The sequence below is a fragment of the Alexandromys fortis genome, unplaced genomic scaffold (assembly GCF_014885135.2).
Source record: "Alexandromys fortis isolate MF-2015 unplaced genomic scaffold, M_Fortis_MF-2015_v1.1 scaffold_164, whole genome shotgun sequence".
NCBI classification, from domain to species: domain Eukaryota; kingdom Metazoa; phylum Chordata; class Mammalia; order Rodentia; family Cricetidae; genus Alexandromys; species Alexandromys fortis.
The window spans coordinates 1969791-1995056 of record NW_026068047.1 but is presented as its reverse complement, the minus strand read 5'-3'; the positions used below and the strand labels follow the sequence as shown (position 1 = coordinate 1995056).

The window sequence follows — 25266 nt, the reverse complement described above, 5'->3', positions numbered from 1 at the left end:
TGTCTACTAGAACATAAAACAACAGTATAGGTGCCACAGATGGGCTGTCAGTGAGTGACAGCTGACAGTCCCAATGACTCTAAGTGCACAGCAATCCTAGTTCTTTGAATTGAGCAGGTCCATAGCCTACATTTTTAGTTGTTTTGGTTGTGTTGTGTAATGTTAGGAAAAGGGACCGTAAGATATCAGTGGTCTAAAAACCTTTTCAATATATTTTCATAAGATTTCCAGATATATTTTCTAGAATATTTTGTATGCCACAAATACCATCCCAGATCACTAATTATGTTTTTTTTTTTTTTTGAAAACAGAACTGGCACAGTGTCTTTTCCATACATTCTTACTTATATCTTACCATATGGGACTTTAAATATTTTTCCTGAAGATTATTTTCCATCTAAGAAAATATCAGAATATGTTACGTGCTTTAAAACTACTCTGTGTCATTTGAGTGTTCATATTTCATTGACTTCCTTATTGTGTACAATGACATCATCAATTGGAAACTCGACTTTGAGCCTGAGTGGGGACTCCAGCATCATAATTATTTTATGGTATCAGAATCCTCAGCATGCCTTCTCCAGGCCTACCTGATTCTGTAGCTTGATGCAGTGTCTTTAATGTGATCTGATAAGTGCTATTTATATTACGTCTTTTAGAGTACAGAATTTATACACCTTTTTTTTTCATTTCATAGATCATGCATTTATTTTATGTTTTCCAGAATACTGAAGCTTAGAAGTAACTGAATTTCTGGGGGTTCATGTTAGATTTGCCAATCTCTATTTCAGGGAACTTACTAGGAAACAAAGGTCTTAATAATCATTTGCTCTCATCATACTGTTTGATCATGCATACAGAGTGGGCAGCAAAGCCAGGAACACTAAAACGTGCATCTTTTCTGAAAAACAAGGTGTGTTCAGTAAGAACTTACCTCAGTGAGGACTCCTAGTAATTGAGGACACAGAGTCTGACCTAGTCATCTTTTGTAGCCAGGCAAGGCTTCCAGGGCAAGACTGGGTTACATTCGGATAATTTATACCTTTAAGACAAAAGAAAGCTGCTACTTGTGAATAAATTCTTCTAGTTAGGTATTGCTGCATACCAAATTGTATTGGTTCCTTTTTTCTCACTGTCCTAAGAGGCAAGTTAAAGGAGGAAGGGTCCATGTTGACTTACAGCTGAAGGGTACAGTCCATCATTGTGGGGAAGTAAGATCACAAGAGAGTGAGGCAGCGGGTCACTTTGTGTCCAGAGTAGGAAGCAAAGAGATTGATAGCTTTTCCTTCTTCAGCCTAGGGCCTCACTCCACGAGATGATGTCACTGGCATGGTGGTTCTTCCCTTCTCTTCAGTGGAACCTTTTTTGTAGATTCCCATACAGTCAAGGCTTGAAGTGTGTCCTATAGTTCCAAATACAGCAAACTGACAGTATTTAACCATTATCTAAATCATCTCAAGCTGTACTGACTTAAACACTATCCTTCACAATTCAGTTTGTTTGGTTGGTTGGTTGGTTTTGTTTTGTTTTCCTAAAAGGACACGGGAGCTTGGCTGGGAAGTAATGCCCCACCTCCACCCGTTCTGATAGTGCAGTTTGCTTGTTGGTCAGAGCTGCAAACATCAGAAGGTTTGATTAAGTCTGGCAGATCTACTTTTAAGGTGACTTACTTGTATGACTAGCATTTTTCTTTCTGGCTGTTGGGGAAAGTTCCTCCCTAAGTCTCTATAGCACTGGTTCTCAGCCTTTCTATTGCTGTGACCCTTTAATATAGTTCCTTGTGCTGTGGTAAAACCCAGCCATAAAATTATTTTCATTGCTACTTCATAACTGTAATTTTGCTACTGTTATGAATTGTAATGTAAATATCTTTGTTTTCTGATGGTCTTAGGTGACCCATGGGTTGAGAACCACTACTCTACAGGGTTGCCTGATTATTCTTATGACAAAGATAGTAACTCCAGAATGAGTGATCCAAGAAACATCAAGGTAGGCGCTGCCTGGGCAGGGGTGTAACTGATTTCATAAGTAGCATTTAAGACACAGATGCTAATGGTTTTGTTTTTGTTGTTATCGTAAGATGAAATAGGAAGGAAATACCACATTATTGTTGCTTTATTCATTCATATTCCACCCCCCATCTGTCTCTCAGGAACACACATAGGATCAAACCCAGGGCTTTGCATGTGCTTGGCATTGAGCTGCGTCTTCAGCCTCTATTTGTTGTTCTGTAGGGACATTATTTAGTCATTCTGTTTAAAATTTTAAAGTATCGCCATAATTAGGAAAACCTTCATATAATTTTAAAAGTATATAATGAAAACTCACTTTCCCATCCTTCATTTTCCTGATTTCCATCTTCCCAGAAGATAATCAACTTTACTTTTGAGAGGTATCATATATACACAAATTGATATATACCTGCCTTTCTTATGTAAGTTTTAACTTTAACATTTCTGCATCTTGCTTTTATTTTAGTTTTTGTATCTTGGAAGCATTTTCTAAATCAGTACATAGACTTTATTCATTCTTTCTGCCACTTGAGCATGCTATTAAAAAGCACTGTTGGTCTGCTATTGATGATTTTATTGATTATGCAGTCTGGTAAAACACTTGCTAGGAGAGGATGTGAAAACTAAAATTATAGATGAGACCCTTCTGTCATTGGGATTGTGACTTGGGAGTCACAAGGCAATTACGGCAAAACAAGGTGAACTCTATGGGAGAGGAACAATATATAGCCAAAGTTTAGGGTTGGAGAAATGAAAGAGAGGATGGGATGGTCAGGAAGACTTCTCAAACTACATGATAATCTGAAATCCGAAGGATGCGTTGGGGTCTAGTGTTTCAGACAGAAGAAATACATAACAAAGGGCAACCTCCTCAACAAATGGTGTTAGAAAACCTGTATCAGCAACCAAAGACCTCAACATAAGACATGAAACTATAAAAACTCATCCCAGACAAAAGCCTAGGAGAAAAACTCTATATTTAGTCTCAGATAACACATCAAAAGCATAGGCAATCAAGACACAGCAGGATGAGAAAGGAGACCGTGGAACAGGAGAAAATAGGAATCCAGAGGACACAAAGAACTAAATTCAACTACACACATCCCAATTAAAAGATGTCATAAGTATGTGAAAAGACGTTTCTCCAAAGATCTCAGTGGCCAATAAACATGAAAAGAAGCTCAGTGTTACAACAAATGAAAGCTCCGGTGAAATACTACTCATGCCCCTTGGGGTGACTAGTTGCAAAACAAAAGACTACCCAGAAAATAATATTAGTGCATCTATAGAAAAGTTAGAATCCTTATATTCAGTGGATAGCCACATTGGCAAATAGTATGGTAGTTCCTCACTTGCCACACAAGCATAAGAACTGCAGTTTGATTCTCCAGCACCCACTAAATGCTGGCTGGGCCTGGTGGACTGCCTGCAATTCTGCTTGGTACAGAGGACTCCCACAGAGCAGGCTGGCCAGCTAGACTAACACATAGGTAAACTTGAGGTTCAGTTGCGAGATGCTATCTCAATAAATAAGGGGAGAACAGTTGATGAAGCCTGTCAGCCTCTGAGCTTCATATACCTCTACACACAAGTGAGCCTACATACTTACAAACACAAATGCACACTACACATATGAAAATAAAATTAACTCTATAGTCCAGGAATCACACTTTTTGAATGCATAGGTAAATAGAAATTGAAAGTAGAGATGCTTGTATGCCAATGTTTGTAGCACTACCTGCCATTAAGGGAAGCTGAGAGGTGGAACTAGCCTAAATGTGCATTTGCAAATTAATTGATAAAACAATGAGAAGTAGAACTGGGCAGTGGTGACACACATTTTTAGTCCCAGCACTTGGGAGGCAGAGGCAGGCAGATCTCTGAGTTTGAGGCCAGGATGGTCTACAAAGTGAGTTCCAGGACAGCCAGGGATTGTTGCACAAGGAAACACTGTCTCAATTCCACCAAACCCTCAAAGAAAAGAAAAATGATAAGTGTTCTGCTGTTGTTAAATGTATTGATCAGGGTTGTCTAGAGCAGTGATTCTCAGTTTTCCTAATGCTGTGACCCTTCCTTTTAGAACAGTGCCTCATGTTGTGGTGACCCTAAAATCATTTTTGTTGCTTCTTCATAACTACTTTTGCTACGGTTATGACTCATAATGTAAATATTGTTGGAGAGAGGTTAGTTGAGAACTGTTACTCTGGATGAACAGAATATTACTGATATATTATAAAGGATGATTTCTTATATTACTTACACAATAGAGGCTAGGTAGTTCAACAGTGGCTGTCTGCCTGCAAGAGAGGTTGAGAAACTGGTAGCTGCTGAATTCATAATCTGCTGCCCCTGAGCAGTGCCAACCTCATACCGAAGGCCTAGAGGATTGCTTTTCAATCCATTGGAAAGCCAAAGATGGGTTCTGATGGCATTAGTAAATACAATGGGAAGGGCATACTTATTAGCAAGAATGGAAGAATATGCAGGCAAATAGCATTGCCTTTTCCTTGAACCTCTATATCTGGACTGCCATCAGAAGGTACCGTCCACTAAGCTGGATGGTCTCCCTATCATTAATCTTTCCTGGAAGTATTCTTAAAGACCAACACAGAGGCATGCCTTTTAGTTGATTCTAGAGCCAATGAAGTTGGTAAGATTAACCATCACATTGGAAATGTAAACTGATATAGCCGTTATAAAAATAGTAATGATATTCCTGAGAAAACTAAACGTATATACATCATCTGGTGTAGTAACCCCCTGCTGGGACTGTATCCAAAGGAAGGGGAATCATTATGTTGAAGAAGTCCCTGCACTTGAATGTTTATTGAGGTATTATTCACGCTAGCTAAATATGGACTCAGCCTAGGTGTCCATCAGCTGAGGAATAGATTTTTTAAAATGAGATATATAATCTCACTTTAAATATATATATATCATTTTAAAAATGTATATATATACACACACACAAACTTGAATATTATTTAGCCAAAAAAATAAAGTTTTTATTTGTTCCAACATAAACCTGAAAAATAGTACATCAAGTAGAATAAATCAGGCACAGAAAGACAAAGTAGTACATATTTGCTTATATGTGGAAATGAAAAATTAATTTTATAGAAGTCAAGAAAAGCATTTACAGTCATGCATCATCATTTACAAATAGAAATATACTAAAGTACAATAAACTTTTAATGTTTGCTCTAGCTAGATCTGTATCTGATTAATATTTTTGACCTCTGAGATTATCATAAATCATTTTTTTCTCCATTTTACGTAATTATACACAATAAAGATGATTCTAATAAGGCCCCTTATAGAACTGATGCAGAAATGAGCTCGTCAGAGAAGTTCCCAACCGCTTTCAAAATGTGATAGACAAGAAAAGCAAACAAGACAACTTCAGATTATAAGAAATATTGGCTGAGGAATAATGTGATGTTTTAGGTAGAATGAAGAATATGAGCCTTGGGGCAAGGCAACTTATACTAATCAGAAAAGTTTTTTTCTGACATTTTGCTATAACTGAAAGAGCAGAAGTTTTTTTCAGAGGTGTAACATGTATAAAAACGCTTACAGTACAAAACATGGTATTTTGGTGAACATAGGATATTATTCTAACATCAGAGGAAATATCATTGCAGATTTTCAGTAAAGAAACAACATGCCTGGCTTCTCTGTGGAAGATGTATCAGAGACCAGGAATAGAAGTGGGTTCAGTAGGCATCTCTAACTGGTTAAAAGAAGAGGAAAGAAAGTGATAGCTGTACATTGAAGGTGCATCAGTGAGCAGATCTCCTTGAAGCTGTGAGACTAGAAGAAATAACATGGGGGGATGCGGATTGTAGGGTGAGCCTTGAAGTACTGCCACAGTGAAGAGTGGATAAGAGACAGGGACTAACCTGGACAGAAATGGGTGGCCAAGACATAGGTACCCACCCTGAGTAGAGTCCAGGAAGCCAAAAACAAGGTGTGTTTATTATTACTGAGTAAGATGAATGGCGAGAAAGGTGGCTGTCGACTTGCTGACATTTATATGATTTTCTTCCTGGAAGGACTGTGTCATAACACATTTTTGAGCAGGCTAGATTGTAAACTGAGGGTAAGGCAATGAAATATTGAATGTAGGAAATCCTTTCATAAACTTCTGCTGTAAGAGAGAACAGAGAGCCAGGACCTGTGGAAGTCTAGAAAAGGTGAATTTTGACTTCATACTCAGAACTGGGTATGTATGTCTGTATAGAGGAGCTGGTATTGAAGGGAAGTGAAATAATACAGACTCTGAGCACATAGAAAATGAAATCTAGACCACAGCAAAGAGTGAACCTTTAGTGGAAAAGCCTTCTGTTCCTAACAGGGAAAGCAGAGAATGTGGGTGTGGGACATTGGTGTAGGTTTGCTGAGGAACTGAAAGCATTCCTCATATTTCTTCATCTCCTTCCTCTCCTTCCTCTCCTCCTCCTTTTCTTTCTCCTTCCTCCTCTTCTTAGTTAACTACATTGTGTTTTGATTTTTATTTGTTTGTTTGTTTGTTTATGTGGTCTTGTTCTCCTGACCAGACTTCTAGATTCAAGCCATGCTCTGCCTCAGTCTCCTGAGTAGCCGACACTACAAGCCTCTGCTCCCATACTGCACTCTCTTCATTATATTTGAGATAGATCTCTGGTAATGAAGGAAAGAAGACATTGTTAGAGTTTGGGGAAAAGAAGATATAAAGTAGTTGTGCCAAGATGAGAAATTTACGAACAAAATCACTAGGTTAGGATAGTGGTACAGCCAGCCAAATAGACAAGATGATATATCTCCAGCATTATTCCAGTTCAGGTATTTAAAACAGCAGGCGAGCAGAAGCAGAGTTGGAGGTTTTCTTGGTAGAAGTAAGGGAGGCTCTTCTTTTATAAAACGCTTTGAGGAAGGTGTTTTAGGAGAAGGAAAAGTTTCATGAGAGTAAAGAATAATTGTTTAGGCAAACTGCTTGAGTTTATATCTGACTCTGCTATTTCTTGACCTGCATTTTTATTTTTCAGTTTTCTATGTGTAAATGAAAATACTAATAGTATCTGTGTCAGGATGAAATGAAATAATATGAGCTAAATATGCAAAGCACACAAACAACAGTGTCTAGAGCTTAGTAAATGCACTATAAATTGTCTCAGATGCTGCTACTTCTGCTGCATCCGGAAAGCTCTTGTCTTTGAAAGATGACTAAGGTTGGAACCTGGGACATATGCAGAGGAAAGGCTGAAGATATCTTGGTCATTTGTGTACAGTTTGAGATGGCAGTATACATACAAGTGGTTGAGTCATACTAAGGATGTAGGGCATAACCTTTATTTGTGAATTCCTTCAATATTTTGTTTTTTTATCAATTTTTTTAAATTATTAAAAAAAATCTTAAAATTTTATCTTCTATCATCTTCCAGTTCTCAGGCATGATTAGTTTTATAAGTTTCTTAACTGAATAATTAAAGATTATTTGCTGTCACATCCATATTGAAACTCAGAACATTTAACCAAAGTGAAATAGTGAAATATACTAATTATCACATTCAATTTCCAGATGATAGCAATTATTGAATGATAACTTTTCATTTAGCCAAAAACATTTGGTAAGATCATCTAATTAATATATAGTTTTTGTTTTTCCTTTCATGGCCAAGCAGGGCTGGTGTTTGTCAGAATTCATCTATATACTTTTCACTGTGATAAAACAGTCCTAGGTATATCTGTAGAAAGGTGAAATTGGGCTGGAGAGAGCTGCTCTTGTAGATAGAAGACCTGAGTTTGGTTCCTAGCAGTGCATCAGGTGACTCACAACCTGCTAGTATCTGTAGATGCTCTGATGCAGAATTTAATTCATTAAATTTTCTCCTTTTATACCATAAAATATAAAATAAATCTTTAGTACCTGTTTTCACAGGGCCTAATTTACCAAGAGAAAACTTTGACTTTTTTTTTAAAGATAGCTATGTTGTTTCATTTTTAATTTTTTGAAAGAAATAATGACACACTAATCATGATTTATAGCAATTCTGGTCCGATTTGTCTGAGTTGTTAGTTGGAAAGAAATAACTAAATTTTCAAACGGTGCTATAGATCAAATCAGAAAACCATTCATGACTCCTGACATTCATGACTCCTGAAAGATTTCAAATGCCGTTATGATTTGCTTGTTTCACTTTAAGAAAAAAAAATCAGAATTTATTTATTTCAAGCGCCTCATACCTGAGGCTATAACAGAATACTGTATACTGAGTAATTTATGGAGGAAAGATTTGTTCAGTGCATGGTTCTGTTGGCCTGGAGGCTCAGGGTTAAGACATCACATCTGGTGAGGTCTTTCATGGTGGTGGGAACTCATGGCAGAGTCCTGAGGCTGCACCTCACATGGGTTGAGGAGCTCATGTAAACCAGCCAAAGTGGTTCTTGTAACAGACCTAGTCTTGGAATAAACCAGGAAACCTATGGATAGTTTTACTCACTAATTTTGGGTTAGTTAATCCATGGATGAAGACACAGCCCCAATGACCTAATGATTACACCTCTTAATATCTCCCATTAGGAATTGAATTTCAACATGAATTGTGATGGGGACATAATACCAAGTTATATTAAGTAATTGTTTCATAGGAAGATTGGGATTTTTAAAACTTACTTGTGGAAGAGATAGAAGTGGTCATATGGTGGTCAGTTTAAAAAGGATGAAAATGTTCTGTATCTTAGCTGGGGTGAGGATCTTGATTGTATCTAAGTATGGATGTACCCGTCACTCAAATCATCAAATAGATGTGTAAGTGCAGTCATTGTTCCTTCTCTCCAAGGAAGCAGTTCCCAGAGCCTCAGTTCTACTCATACTGAACTGCAGTGACTCAAGTTCCTTGTGTATGATTGTGTTATATTTACAAATAGCCTAAATACATCCTCCTGTACACTTCTTAATCATTTCAAGGTACTTAAAGTCATTAATATAAATACTGTTAGAATTTTCCTTATGTCAGTTAGTGGATGTTGACTTTAGTGACTTTAGTGGATGTTGGAAAAGTTAATATTGAAATGAAAACATTCCATGGAGGACTTGATGGTAGAGTGCATGCTGGCGTGAAAGAGACTTTGTATTCAGATCCCAGGACCTCCACCCCTCTCAAAAATAAAATAAAGGAAGGAAGAAATTAAAGAAAGAAATACAGATGCATTTTCTTTTTCTGAATGTTTTCATTGGGTCATTGCTTGAATCTGTTGATATGAAACTCATACAGCTTGACTATATAGTCAAGCTAATAAAGTCATAAATAAGCATATTTTTAAACTACATTTTAATTTGTGTTCATAAAACTACTCATGATAGGATAGTGAGTTTTATACTTTGTTGCCAACAATTCAAAGTCACAACCAGTGCTTGCTTACAATGAAAAAATACCTATTTTCTAGTATTGTGTTGATTTAATAGTGAGTGGTAGAAGCAATAACTAGATTGCTCTTAGCATTTTCTGTCACGAGCATTCTGTTAGCTTAAATATATTATTTATTTAGTTTTGACAAGCTTTGAACTAGGTCTTATCTCTTTTTATAGATGAGGAAACTCAGACTTGAGAAAACTAAGTGCTTGGTTCAAGTCATTCATCTGGTAAGGAAACTTATCTAAATTTTATACTCAGGATATCTTGACTAATCTCATGTTTCAAGGTTCTATTTTATTTTTATTCCCTTTTTATTCTCTGGATTTCTATAAAATGTCCTTTTATTAAATACTTTTTGGGATGTTTTGTTGTTTGGTTCTTTGTTTGACAGGGTCTCGCCCATTGGGTAGCCATGGCTTGCCTAGAACTCACTGTGTAGACCTGGGTGGCCTTAACTCAAAGATCCACTTGCTAGAATTAAAGGTTGTCTAGGGGGCTGGAGAGATGGCTCAGTGGTTAAGAGCCACGAGGGGTGCACCCACCCACTGTGACAGTGGAACTGATCTAATGGGAGCTCACCAAGGCCAGCGGGACTGGGACTGAATAAGCATGGGATGAAATTGGACTTTCTGAACGTGGCGGACAATGAAGGCTGATGAGAAGCCAAGGACAATGGCACTAGGTTTCGATCCTAATACATGAACTCTCTTTGTGGGACCCTAGCCTGTTTGGATGCTCAGCTTCCTGGTCCTGGATAGAAGTGGGAGGACCTTGGACTTCCTGCAGGGCAGGGAATCTGGACTGCTCTTCATTCTCGAGAGGGAGGGGGAATGGAGTGGGGGGAGGGGGAGAGGGGGAGAGGAGTGGAGGGGATGGGACGACGTGTGAGAGGAGGGGAAGGGAAACAGGGAGGAGGTGGAAATTTTTTTTTGCAACAACTAAAAAAATAAAATAAAATAAACAACAACAAAAAAAGGTTTGTCTACCACACCTGACTCTTTTTTTTAATATTTATTTATTTATTATGCATACAATATTCTGTCCAGACCCCATTACAGATGGTTGTGAGCCACCATGTGGTTGCTAGGAATTGAACTCAGGACCTTTGGAAGAGCAGGCAATGCTCCCAACCGCTGAGCCATCTCTCCAGCCCCACACCTGACTCTTATATTGAATATTTGGTGCAGTTTAGTATATTGTTTGATTTGCTTTGGTTTGCTTTAGTTTGGTTTCTTTGTGCCTCAACCTTTCTTGGGAAGAGGCATGTCATAGGTTTTCTTGGCATGGTACAGGAAGTGTTCCCTTTGTATATGGTTTAAACCAGTGGTGTTGTGACTTGTGGGAACATACTTTTTAAATAGAATATGTTTAAGTAAATATAAAAATATAAGTAAATACTTTAGAACCTTTATGACAACTATATTACAACAGCTAACCACATGATTGTTTCTGTGGGTCATAAGTTTGAGGACTTAACTACAGATAGCATGAAAAATATTGACTTAAGCTATCCTACCATAAACTAGGAGAAAAATTACCAAGAACTAGAATTTGTATTATATATTAGATTAAAAAGTTGAGAAGTGGCATACCTGTTTGAGTTCAGATGTGTGATTAATTTTGTGGTTAGCTAACTGAGGAAACTGGACCTAGTGGCTCATTCATATCTATAATTCCAGTATGCAAGAGGCTAAGGCAGTAGAGTTGCTCTGAGTGAGAAAGCATCCTGGCCTACACAGTTTCAGGTCCCACGGTTATTCTCTGGCCTCCACATATATACACACACGTATGAGCATCTACGCATACATGTATTCCCTCAACCTCCACTAAATAAAAATACATCTGCATTTTCTTTAAGATTAATTTTTTTATGCATGTGTTTGTGCACATGCCTGTGGGTACTAGTGTAGATCAGATTGTGTCAGATCTCCTGGAGTTACCAACTATGAGCAGCCTGATAAGGGTGTTAGCAACTGTACTCAGGTCCTCTGCAAGGGCAGCAAGTGCTCTTAACTGCCAGCCTTTCATTCCTTCCAACCTTTATTCCATGAATGAATATCAGTTTATAAGTGTGTTATTAATTATTCAAAGTCATGACTCTGTTTTAGTATGGTATTTTTTTTATCAAAAGCATATTATTTAGTGTATGTTTATGGTTGAATTTGAGAAAACGTTAGAATAAATTAAATATGATTTATAAGTTCATATCATCATATGGTTCATTGTAGACATTTTTCACTCATTAAAATCAGTCTTATGAGAACTCTTAAAGCAAATTCTTATAAAAACAGAATATTTTGTTGATATTTTATAAATGTCAAACTATATCTATATATTAATATGAAAAGAGAACCTCCACACATACCCAAATAAGTAAATAAATAGATCCAAATTTAAAATTTTTTTAAAAGGTAGTCAGAGCATAGGACTAAAAATGATTCTTAGTGGCTTTGGTTTTGTTTTTATTTCAGACAAGGTATTATTCCTCAGCACTGTTCTTTTTCAAAATTGTATTGTTCATTTTTTTTATTTTGTTGAGACAGAGACTCTCAGTGGCCTAGAACCTGCCAAGTAGTCAAGAGCTCTGAGGATTCTTCTTTCTCCACTTTCTCAGTACTGGAATTGCAAACACATACCACCACACCAGGCTTTTTAAATTAAAAAATTTTAAAGTTATGTGTTGATGTGTGAATGGTGTATGGGTATGTGGAGGTCATGTTGGCAGCTAGATGGAGGTGTCTTGCTCAATTGCTTTTCCTCTTATTTTTTGAGACAGGGTGTCTCATTGGATCCAGAGCTTGAAGTTTCAGCTAGAATAGCTGGCCAAGGAACCCACAGGATCTTCCTATGACCGTCCTTACCCAGCAGTGGTATCATTGGCACACTCCTCCATGACCGGTTTTTACGTTAAGTCCTGAGGCTCCAAACTTGTTTTTTAATTGCATAGCACTTTATTCACTGAGCCATCTCTCCAGCCCATTGCCTGGCATTTTGGCGTGGCTTCTGGGAATCTCATTCTTGCAAGGCAAGCACTTTACTAACTGCCCCTAGAATATTTTTTTTTACCTGACTCAACCTTACTGCAAGGTAAATGTATTCGATTATAAGCACTTTCGCTGGTTATTAATTATTAGCTTTTTAAATAACGCATTAAAATTTGTCTGAAGAAGACATCAATAGCAGTATTGTTTAAAAATTATATTATCCCGTTTCCAATTTCCAGGTGGGTTTATATACTTTTCTTTGGGTCCACCTTATTACTTAGCTTCTTTAGGATCATGAATTGTAGGCCCAATTCCTTAGTTTATAGCTAGTATCCACTTATGAGTGAGTACATACCATGTTCATCTTTTTGGGTCTGGATTACCTCACTCAGGATAGTGTTTTCTGTTTCCATCGATTTGCATATGAAATTCAAGATGTCATTGTTTTTTACTGCTGAGTAGTACTCTAATGTGTAAATGTGCCATATTTTCTTTATTCATTCTTCGGTTGAGGGGCATCTAGGTTGTTTCCAGGTTCTGGCTATTACAAATAATGCTGCTATAAACATAGATGAACAAATGCTTTTTTAGTATGATTGAGCATCTTTTGGGTATATGCCCAAGAGTGCTTTTGCTGGATCCTGAGGTAACTTGATTCTCAATTTTCTGAGAAACTGCCATACTGACTTCCAAAGGAGTTGTACAAGTTTACATTCCCACCAGCAATGGATAAGTGTTCCCTTACTCCACATCCTCTCCAGCATTAGCTATCATTATTGGAAATTGGAAACGGATGGGATTGACTGGCAGGGTTGGGAGCATGGGGGAGGAGGGAGAAGGGAGGGCAGCAGGAGTAGAGGAGGGGAGAGTGGGAGGGCAGAGGAGAACTTGAGGGAATGGGATGGCCGGGATGGAAGAAAAACAGAGACGAGAGCAAGGAAAAAGATATCATGATTGAAGGAGCCATTATAGGGTTAGAGGAAGCCTGGCTCAAGAGAAATTCCCAGGAATCCAAAAGGATGACCCCACCTAGGACCCAGGCCCGATCTTGATCTGCTCAGTAGTCAGACTGATAATTATCTTGCAGATCACCATAGAGCCTTCATCCAGCAACTGATGGAGGCAGAGGCAGAGACCCACATCAGAGCACTGAACTGAGCTCCCATGGTCTAGTTGAAGAGTGAAAGGAGTGAGAATATGAGCAATGAGGCCAAGACCATGATGGGTACGCCCACTGAAACAGTCTGCCTGAGCTAATGGGAGCTCACCACCTCCAGACAGACTGGGAAGGAACAAGCATAGGACCAAAGTAGTTCCTCTGAATGTGGTTGACAGTTGCATGGCTGGAGCAGACTGCGGGGACACTGGCAGTGGCACCAGGATTTATCCCTACTGCGTGTACTGGCTTTTTGGGACCCTATTCTCTTTGGATGGGTACCTTGCTCAGCCTAGATATAGTAGGGAGGGCCTTTGACCTTCCAAAAGGCAACTTGCCTTACATTCTCTGAGGATTAGAGGGGGGGGGGGGGGGGGGGGGGGGGGGGGGGGGGGGGGGGGGGGGGGGGGGGGGGGAAGAAGTGAGAACTTGGATTGGTTTTTTTTTAAAAAAAAGAATCAAATAAAAAAATTATCCCTCTGCTTATTGATAAATTACCCCTATTTTCATAAATAGAAGTTGCTACGAAATTGATTCTCAGGTTAACCTTCTAATACACTGAATATTGATTGTATATCTTCAAAATGAATATATTCTAACTTAAGTTGGAAATCTTGCCAGGGAAAGAAATTGTGTCCCTATCAGCAAAATTTTTGCATGTGTTTTTATTTACTCTTTTTACTGCTAATAAAACACACTGTTAGATTTACTTATTAAAATTTATTATAAGTTAAAATTTAATATAATAAAGATTTATTATATTATGTACATATATCTTTAGAAAAGCTAATACTTTACTATTCTGTTTACTCTGAAATATTTTGGTTGTGTTCATTCCATGAATAGTCTTCAAATTTTAGAGGTTTTATCATCGAAAGTTATGGCTTTGTTTTCATGTGTATTGCTTTTTTTTTTATCTAAAGCCTATTGGTTTTTGTATGCTTACAATTAAGTTTTTTTTTTTAAAAAAAAAATGGTAGATAAAACATGCCTTTAATCTCAGCTGTTTGAGACCCGTTTGGGCAACGTAGCAAGGCCCTGTCTCAGGATAAAATTTTAAAAGGGCTCGGGATGCATCTCCTTGTTAGAGTGTTACATGGAAGGCCCGGGGTCCATCAGTATGGAGAGGTATAGAAGCCATAGCTTGACCATAAAACAGTTTGCAGAACATTTCACTTCTCCTTTTAACTAGTAAAGCACATTGGGTGTGAGTCTCATTATTACAGTTTTCTATTGCATATCTGCATATTTTCATTGTATAGGTCTGTTCACATATTTTGTCCATTTTAAGACGTTGTATTCTTTTAGTGAGGGGGATTTTTTATATACCAGTCTGAGTAATGATCAGAGAGATTGAAAATACACATTCTCCCACTCTCTTCATTCTCTTAGCACTTTCTTGAATCTCTTGCAGCATAAAATTTTAAATATCGATAGAGTGGGAATTTTCCTTTTTTCATATTATTTCTTGGAAGATTTCTTACCTCTAGATCATGAAGATTTACTTCTATGTTTTCTTATAATTCGACATATCATTTAAATCTATGATCTTCCTAAGTTAATTTTTGTACAAGTTTAAGAAAGGAGCCGAATTTTGTCGCAGAATATTCCTTTACACTGTCTGAAGATGTGTCACTGTGATTGGTTTAATAAAAAGCTGAATGACTAATAACTAGGCAGAAAAAGGTTAGGCGGGACTTCCAGGGACAGAGAGATCTTGGAGAAGTAGAAAGGCAGGGTCACCAGCTGGATGTGGAAAAAGCAGAGTAAACAGTACAGAAAGATGAGGTAACAAGCCATGAGACAGAATGAAGATTAAAATAAATGCGTTAATTTAAATTGTAAGAGCTAGTGGGACAAGCCTAAGCTAATGCAAACTTTCATAGTTAACAATAAGTATCTGTGTCATGATTTAGGGTCTGGCAGTCCAATAGAACCTGCTACAAAAATCAGTTTTTTAAATGTGTATATATATATGTTATATTTAAAAGTTTGAGAAATTATTCTTACTTCATCAAACTGTTTTGGCAGCCTCTGGAGCCGATTCTTAGAACTTCCTAGAGGCCAGGAATCAAACTGGTAGGGAAAGATACCGACAGAAGTTAAAGTAAAAATATAAAAAGTGGAAAAGAACCCATACTCATCTCAGTTAAATTCTTGTTATTCGATTAATTAAAGTGATATAAAAAATAGCCCTCAAACTCATTGGCCAATGGGAGAAAATATTCTTTGCTTATGTCTATATGAATTTGTGTGTGTATTACTGGTTTGGGAATCTCGTATAGGGTGACATCAAAGTGTCAAGTTGGGTCTGCACTGAAATCCAGACTTAGCTGATGACAGAGGATCTATTTAAAACAACTCATTCTCATGACTGTGACTCAAAGCATCAGTTCTTATTGTAAGTTCAGCTCCAGAGAGATGCTTGAGGTGTCTTGTCTCATATCTAAGTTATCTAAGGGTCTTTAGAAGCTGAAGTGCTCTTGTGACATATTGACTACTGCCAGTATCTCTTCTGCCTTCTTGTTTTCACTAAAATTGAGGCTAAACTGAGGTACTGGAGAACTGTGCATACTTGCTCTTAAAAGGTAATATCAAAGAATTTGTGGCTGTATTTAAACTACCATAAATTCTTGTCCTTTATACCCAAAGTCAGTTTGATTCCAAATAGCTGATGGTCCTTCATACTTGGTGCCCATTATTAGTTCATACAGTAGATCTTAAGAATAGACACTTTTTTCTTTGGTTTTTCTTTTTTTCTCCTTTCCTATATATTTTGTGTCCCATGTGACCATTTCTACTAGATTTTGCTATCAAAATAGAAGAGAATGTGTACCAGAAGTGTTTCATCAACAAATGTGACAGAAATAACATGTAATAATCAGAAATTTTCTTTATATTCTGAAATAATGCCAGTTTTCTATTTTGAATATTAATATCACCTTGCACACTAGCTGACTAGAATTTTGAGTGCCTCTATTAAAGAAACTGTAAAATTAGTCATTTCTTTTATGATGAGACTCTATGAACACACTTCCATACTTTGTAACCTTGGTTCCCTTGGAATCTCTTATAGGGAATGATTTTGCATGACTTTGGAACTGGTCACTAGCGGGACACGGTGGGAGGATGAACACAGAAGAGCTGGAGTTATTGAGTGACTCCAAATACAGAAACTATGTAGCTGCAATTGACAAAGCACTAAAGAATTTTGAATACTCCAGTGAATGGGCAGATTTGATATCAGCGCTTGGAAAACTCAACAAGGTATGCTTGTTTTACTCATTTAGTAAAAGGAGTAGAAAAAATCAGAAATCCAGTTATACCTGTTTACACAAGTTTTATCTAAATCTTAAAGAATATAAAGTGTAACCGAACCTTATTTTATATATGGCATTTGACTTCATGACTTCTTACTGTGTAGTCAGGCATGCTACTAACACTTTTGCAGTTCTCATTAAAAAAACAGTAGCACTTAAAATATGCAATTATGATCACTATTGGTACCTGTAAAAGCTCAAGACTGGGAAGCATGTATGTTACTGTGAGGACAAGTTTCTGTGACTGAGCATCAGGTAAAGCTCTGGAGTTTATAAATAGAAAGTAGTGACTGCAATATCCTTTCCAAATGGTATAAGTGCATCAACAAGAAATACTTTATCCCTAGGCAAGCCTAGTTACAAGTCAGTACTTTTTACAAAGGCAGTTTTTAATATAATCCCTAGGCCTTAGAACTTCACTTGAAATGAGCCACCTTCTATAACTCTGGCACTGACCAACGCTCAACTTTCTGTTTTGACCCAATAATGGTTTATAATTTCAGTCAAACGTTTTTTACTTCACACACATAGTTCTGGTATGATTATTGGTCTTAGTGATTGGGGATGCTTCTAAATATATTGAAAAAAGCAGGATAGGAAATGAATCCTTTTAAAATAACTGTTTGAACATCAAACAGCCCCATGTGCAGTTATTAGGGAAAAAAAATCTTAAGATGCATAGCTAGGACAATAGATGGCAAGGTATTTCACTCTACAGATCGTTACCCTGATAGTACAAGAAAAAAAACCTTTCATTTTCATTATGCCAAGAACTTATATTAAAATGGGGACATATACACTTCTGTGTCACACATTATAACATCCACAAAAATCACTCCATAGTATGACTTCACTTATAGGAAGTTAAGTTCTTTGTCTTGCTGAAAAATTGCTAAGAGTCCCATTTTGAAGGCTGCTTGGGAATTATTAATATGAATTAGACTAAGAACATAATTAGCTTCTTATACATTTATCAATTTGTGAAAATACCTCACTGTATCTAAATAACAAAAATTAAGATACTAAGATTATAGATGAAAGTAAGGTAAAACGTAGTAGAACAACCCAAGGATTTTTATAGGCATCTATGTATGTGCATACAGAGAGAGAGAGAGAGAGAGAGAGAGAGAGAGAAAGAGACTGGCAACTCTAGTGCTGACTTCTCTACTGTATTGCCTTTGACAGTTTCTCTCTCTCTCTCTCTCTCTCTCTCTCTCTCTCTCTCTCTCTCTCTCTCTCTCTGTATTACCCTCGCCTTGGTGGGGGAAGGGCAGGCAACATGATTTTCTGTCTCATAGAAAATAGCTGCAAAAATCTTGTTGCTTTTATTCTGTACGTTTTATACAAAGTGTTCTTTCATTAAAAGTACCTTAACAACCAGGAGGTGGTGGTGCACGCCTTTAATCCTAGCACTTGGGAGGCATAGGCAGCCATATATCTGAGTTCAAGGCTGGCCTGGTCTACAGAGCTAGTTCCAGAACAGCCAGGGCTACACAAAGAAACCCTGTCTCAAAAAAAAAAAAAAAAAAAGGCAAAAGACCTTAACTGAAATGTTAGCTTGTAATCGGTGTGTTTTTAATAATGTAATTCTTTTTAATTTTGTTTTCATTTCAAATGTATACTGATATAACTTTCAAAAGCTGTCTTTGAAATATATAAGAAAATAAAAATAAAATAAGACATTTTTCTCAGTTGCTCTGAAATTATTTTCTTCAAGGTTTTACAAAACAATGCCAAGTACCAGGTAGTACCCAAAAAACTGACCATAGGCAAACGCCTAGCTCAATGTCTGCACCCAGCATTACCAGGTGGGGTTCATCGGAAGGCACTTGAAACATACGAAATCATCTTCAAAATCATCGGACCTAAGCGACTTGCCAAAGATCTTTTTTTATATAGGTAAGAGTAATTTTCTTAATTATGTACAATATAAAAATATATTTCTAGCCAGGTTGGTACTTGCTTTTAGTCTCAGCACTTGGGAGGCAGAGCCACTCAGCTCTCTATAAGTCTGAGAATAGCCTGGTCTACATAGCAAGCTCCAGACCAGCCAAGTTTGCATGATAAGACCCTGTCTTCAGATATATGTATGTATGCATGGCTAAACCATTTAACCTTTCTACAATAAAATTTTGAAAAAATGTTTCTTACATAAATGTTACATATTTGAATTAAGTGACTTAGAAAAAATAAAACATTTTTCGATTTGTTTTTTTATTTTTAAATATTATTCATAAAAGTTATTCAAAATTGTTGACACTAATAAGGTTGGAAGCTAGCCTGAGGAAAATAAAATACCTTGGTTTCTCGTAGCTTTGATATTTTTGACCATCTTTTGCTTTGGCTTCTATGAAATGGCATTTTTCTTTTATCTTTTTCATTATCCTTTATTCCCCTTCCTCTTCTACCCCAGTTCAATACCTGCCATTTCTTAGGGCTTAGTTCAGACAGGCCTTCTTATGTACTTACTTTATATTTTCTTGTTAAACAAACATATCCACACCGATATTTATCTTCTTTATCTTACCATATGTATTTAAAGTGTGTAACGTGATGACATGAGATATGTACTCTAATGAAGTAGATTCATTTGTCTCTCATCACATAGTCCTCTGGACTTTTCTTGATGCTTATCTGTTACTTGTATCCTTAGGCCTGCATCTCCCTACTTCCTCCCACGCCTGATAACCATGGTTTGTTTCTTATGTACGGACTCCAAATTGATGTCCCAAGTGCTGGCCTTAGCCTTAACCTCTAGACTTGGTCATCACATATATGTGTATCTTTAAGAGCCATTAAAATATTACCTATTTAAAAATAAATCTATGCTTCCGTAACTTGCCCTTCCTGCATTGTACTGCATTGTCACCATCAGTCCCTTTGCACAAGCCTAAAAAGTGAGTCATACATTTGTTAATAGTGTCTATATTCTCCTACCTCCTGTGCAGTCTCCCTGAAAGTTCTGTCTTGCAATGGTTGGGAGTGGGGGTGTCAGACTAATTCTGTGTTCTTGTGTTTAACCTATTTTTTTCTAAAGTATTTTTTTATTAATTAATTAATTTATTTATTAAATAACCTATTTGTTTTTAACCTATTTGTGATTCATCTACAAAAATGGAAATGATACAACTGGTCTCATAGGATTGTTAGTAGAACTAAAAGTCAATATACAGAAAGTACTTACAACCATGTGCATATTACTCTGATGTGTTTCCAAAGCATCTGTCTACCTCACTGGCAGCTGCCAGTCCAAGTGAGCATCAACTTTACTCTGGGCTTTGTCATTGGCCTAATACTTGGCACAGTCCTTAGCTTTTTATATTCTCTTCTTCACACAGTATTAGAATGATCTTTTTAAAATACATTAAACAAATGATGTTACATATGGCTTCTGAGATTTCATGTGCTGGGTTGAAAAAAATTCCAAACTAAAAGAATCTAATGTACAACATAGACTGTCTGTATGATCCTTAATTGTGTAAGGATTCCTCTCCTTTGGCAAGCAAACAAGCTCTTCAGGGGACTTCAGCTGGACATCCTCTTCCTAGGAATACTATCAGATCTCACAGGCTGAGGACCCAGGGAGACTGCTTCCAATTTTAACACCAAGAATAAGTCCAGACCTCCAGACTTTTGACCTCTTTAAGTTCAGTTAATTTGCTAGAAATAAAATTCAGAGAAATATATTTATTGACTATCAAGAAAGATATTTTAAAGGACACAGGTATGCAGCAAAATGAAAGTCCTGAGCACAGGAGTTTCACTTCCTTATCCAGAACTGAGGTACATACACTGCCTCCCAGAAAGTGGATGAGTTTCTGGTTCCCTTCCTGGATGGGTCTATGTATCCAGAGTTCAGAAACTCTGAAGCCTCTATTCTTTGAGGTTTTTATGCATATACTTAAATACATAGGCAAGATTAAAGCATGAGCAACCATATAGCAAAATGTGTGCTCTGGTGCTCACTGTTGACACACTGAACAGGGAAGCCAGCACGGTCTGCCTGTCCACCTTCTTTTTAGCGCCTCTGTGTAACATTGCCTCCTAAAAGGTTTAGGGAGGATCCTTTTTGAAACTGAAGCCTTCTACTGCCAATCAAGGTAGATGAATGAATTTCTGTACAGCTACATCCAAGTCAAAATGGCAAGGAAAAAATAATTTCTACAATCTACCTTTGAAAAGAGAAAGTTCAGTTTTTATAATCTGGCTTTGGGATAAAAAAGAAGCTGATTTCTGAATCCTAAAATACCATAACAAACAAAAGACTGTCCTTCCATCATCTTCATTGCTTTAGAACACGGATGGAAGGCCAAATGCTTTTGTTTCTTTTCTTTTTTATTATTTAAGGTACTCTTTTGCTCTAGTTACTTAGTAAGTTTAGTAAATAATAAGTACTATGAAAGTGAGAACTAGAAACTATGAATGATAGCCATAGTTTATATATCACAAAATTTATATCACATGTAGAAGGGTCGTGTCACAGTTCAAGAGTATGGGGAGAATGCCGGGCGATGGTGGCGCACGCCTTTAATCCCAGCACTTGGGAGGCAGAGGCAGGCGGATCTCTGTGAGTTCGAGACCAGCCTGGTCTACAGAGCTAGTGCCAGGACAGGCTCCAAAGCCACAGAGAAACCCTGTCTCGAAAAACCAAAAAAAAAAAAAAAAAAGTATGGGGAGGGGGTAAAATATAAAATGGAGATTATGTGTCTGTAGGGGGATGGATGGATAGATAAGATTAGATAGATAGGTGGATGGATGTGTTGTAATAGGAGCGGCTGGCTACGTTCCTCCATCCGGCTAGCTTTACCCTGAAATAATTATACGGAAACTGTATTCTTTTAAGCACTTCCTGGCCTATTAGTTTCAGCCTCTTAACCCATTTCTAATAATCTATGTAGCACCACGAGGTGCGCTTACCAGGAAAGATCTTAACCTGCATCTGTCTGGAGTGGGAGAACCATGGCGACTCCTTGACTCATCTTCTTTCTCCCAGCATTCTGTTCTGTCTACTCTGCCTACCTAATTTTTTGTCCTATCAGAGGCCAAGCAGTTTCTTTATTACTTAACCAATGAAACAACAGATAGAAAGATGACCCTCCTCCATCATGGATGGATGGATGGATGGATGGATGGATGGATGGATGGATGGATGGATGGATGGATGTGGATGGATGGACAAACACATATATTTGGATATAACACTGTAATCAAATATGTTCACTTCATACTCTTAAACATTGATGCAGAATGATGGCTTCAAGCTGAGAGCTGGTTAAATTTGGATTTGGAGGTTTGTTTATTGCAATCTGTTAGCGTCATGGAGAAATATTTAAGTACATTGGGTTTGAAGCAAAGATGTCAGCAGAGAAAGACAGAAATTAAGGAGATAGAGTTGTAAATGACGCTAGCCCGTCTCAAAGGTGGGTTACAACCCCAGGCACATATTTGGCAGTTGCACAAAGACAGAGTATGACTGTATCTTCAGGTCACACAGTTCCTAAAATTTCTGGCAGAAAACTGGCCAGTCGAACGTGACTTCTACTTCCCTATAAACTAGGAGTGATTGAGAATCTTCATTTATCTTCAAAGCATTACTTGAATGTAGAGCATGATGCAAGGGATTTAAATACAGAAACCTCTTTTACCTCTTGTTCCTGATACAAATAGTTCAGATCTAGTAATAAATACTCCAATAAGTTATAAAAATAAAATAGGTTTACTATCCTACTCTAGTTAGCAGTTAAGTTTCATTGAGGAACTGACATAAACTGAGAGCTGGATGTTTAAGGATCCTCCAGTGCTTATAAGGATGTAGGCAAGAGAGTAGGGGTTGTGTCTTTGTGATGGGCAAAGGCCTGGACCCTACAGAGGGCATGGAAGGTTCTCAAAGAAACCGGCAGAAAACGCTTCAGAATGGCTAAGTTGGAAGTGCAAGAACAAAATAGGTGAGTACACATGGGTTGTACATATGCAGTAGCCACAACTTAAAAACTGTTCAAAACTGTTGGCAACAGGAAATCTATGAGAGGTTTTTACTGCAAGTAGTGGCTTCAGGGCAGTTTTCAATTCTACCTGTTGAGACAAGGTGATGAAAATATGGCAATCTCTCCTAGGTAATTACACAGATGATATAGGAAGAATTTACCCAGGCATTATCTAGATGAGAAACCTGAAGAAAGAACATGGACAGTATTAATGGAGGAGGTTTGATTTATTTTGGTTTCTTTTATTCAAGGTCTCTCTACAGGCTCTGGCTGTCATGGAACTCACTATGTAGATCAGGCTAGTCTTGAACTACAAGAGATCTACCTGCCTCTACCTCCTGAGTGCTGGGATTAAAGCTGTGCACGACCAGCATGGATCTTGGGGGAGACATTTTTATAGTGGGGCAAACATCACTCCTAGACTTTTAGCCAGCCAATAACAGAGATGCCATATTCTAAAACACTAGTTGCAGAGGAGAAAGGACAGGGTTTTGGAAAAATGAGAATTCTTGTTTGGAAGTGTAAAATATAAAGACTGCAATGGATAGGAAGCTGCAGGGCTTATGAGTATGAAACTCATTAGAGAATTGGTTTAGTTTAATCAATATAGAAGTCATTAATAGATACTATTCTATCATTTGCTATGACCTGTTTCATCAAAAATAAAAGATATGATGTAATTGCATATGAATTAATGTTGGTGCTTTTTTACATCTTTTATTTTTTGACAGTTCTGGATTGTTTCCTCTACTTGCCAATGCTGCTATGTCTGTGAAACCAGCACTGCTCAGTTTGTATGAGATATATTACCTGCCTTTAGGAAAAACTCTGAAACCTGGTCTCCAGGGATTGCTGACTGGTATTCTTCCTGGCTTAGAAGAAGGATCAGAGTACTATGAGAGGTAATATGGTTCTACAGATTATGGATTAGTCATGGATTAGTCAGCAACCATCCTTAACTGTGTTTAGGTGGCAAAAATAGAAAATCCCAAGTTTAAGTTGTGAGTAGATGTAATGACTGAAACTTAAGTAAGTGTACTGACTAATTATGCTAGTGTATTTCAGTGATTTCAACAATACCAAAAGAATCTAATCCTGAAAATACTGGATTATCTTTAGAGGCTAAATTGAAAAGAATGTATATATTCTTTTCTGTCATTATCATTATCATGTGTCTCTGTGTGCCTGATGTGTATGGAAGTTAGGGGACAGCTCTGTGCAGGGGATTCTCTTCTACCTTCATGTGGGTTCCAGAATGGGAGTCTGCTCTTCAGGCTTCCATGGCAAGTGCCTTTACCCCTGAGCCATTCTATGACCCATGTTATTTGCTATTATTAGTTTACCTACTTGCTTATAATGTTAGAAGTATAATATAAAAGTAGTTCATTTAGTTTAGAAGTAAGTTTTAAATTATTCCTTTAAGGGAGGTATATAATCAGTGCCATTTAATTCTACTAGTTGTAATTAAAATTTTGTAAAGAAATTAGGTAATCCTCTTTCTGGTTGCAGTGTTCTGTGATTTATGTTTTGCTAAGTATTCTATATGAGTACTATAAAATGTTTATAAATGTATATTTTAATGCATAGATAAACTGAAGACAAAGATTAATGTTGCTATTAAATCATTATCAGAAATCATCTGACTCTACTGTAATACAATAGACTTCTATATATTGAATTATCTTGTTTAAAAAAGTCAGTCATTAATGTCCTTAGCTTAATTTTTGTCATAGGTCTAATTTACTTATATTATTGTGAACTGTGTGTTGTGATTGCAAAAAGAATGAAGCATTTCAGAATGTCTTTCTTGTAGGAAGTCAGCATAGGTATGCTGAGATTGGTTAACTAATTTTATATATGTGACTTTATTGCTTGCAGTAACTTAACAACCTGCTGAAGTAGACAGGTGCTGCAGTGCTGTTCTCTGCATCTTACAGATGGAGACTGAATTGAAATGATTACATTTATCCAACTGATACACAGTAGAATCAGGACTTAGACCCCTTCTCTGACTTTTGAAGGGTCTTCTTCCAGACTAGCTCATTTGTTTTCAGAGTGGAGCACATGACTGTCTGTGGATGCTGTCATTTATTTTGGAAGAGAATAATGATTTCTCTTATCTGACACTGAGTGTTTCCTTCTTTCACCCTTCTGTTATGCACCCCAGAACAAACACACTGCTGGAAAAGGTTGCTGCTGCAGTAGAACAGTCGGCATTCTACAGTGCACTATGGGGCAGTCTGCTCACCAGTCCCGCTGTGCGCTTACCTGGGATCACATACGTTCTGGCCCATCTGAACAGGAAGCTTTCCATGGAAGATCAGCTGTATATAATTGGCAGTGACATTGAGCTCATGGTAGGTTGTCACATCAAAAGTGTTTCTCTAAAGCCAGGCATTCCAGACTATTCTGA

At 37.4% G+C, this 25266-nt stretch overlaps 1 protein-coding gene across 13 annotated transcripts in view; it reads left to right on the top strand.

The window, feature by feature from the left end:
- Dop1a (DOP1 leucine zipper like protein A) overlaps positions 1-25266 on the top strand; it is an 88946-nt gene that overhangs the window by 5213 nt on the left and 58467 nt on the right. For 7 of the 13 annotated variants that reach the window (XR_007588161.1, XR_007588162.1, XM_050118885.1 and 4 more), the window contains exons 2-8: positions 1892-1989; positions 9583-9636; positions 12186-12496; positions 16626-16816; positions 18587-18768; positions 23585-23755; positions 25021-25214. Coding sequence is in view for 11 of the 13 variants with exons in the window: in XM_050118885.1 (XP_049974842.1) it covers positions 16679-16816; positions 18587-18768; positions 23585-23755; positions 25021-25214 (685 nt within the window). In the remaining 2 variants the exon portion in view is untranslated. The remainder of the gene's footprint in view (positions 1-1891; positions 1990-9582; positions 9637-12185; positions 12497-16625; positions 16817-18586; positions 18769-23584; positions 23756-25020; positions 25215-25266) is intronic. The other 6 variants (XM_050118878.1, XM_050118879.1, XM_050118881.1 and 3 more) reach the window with 6 other exon arrangements.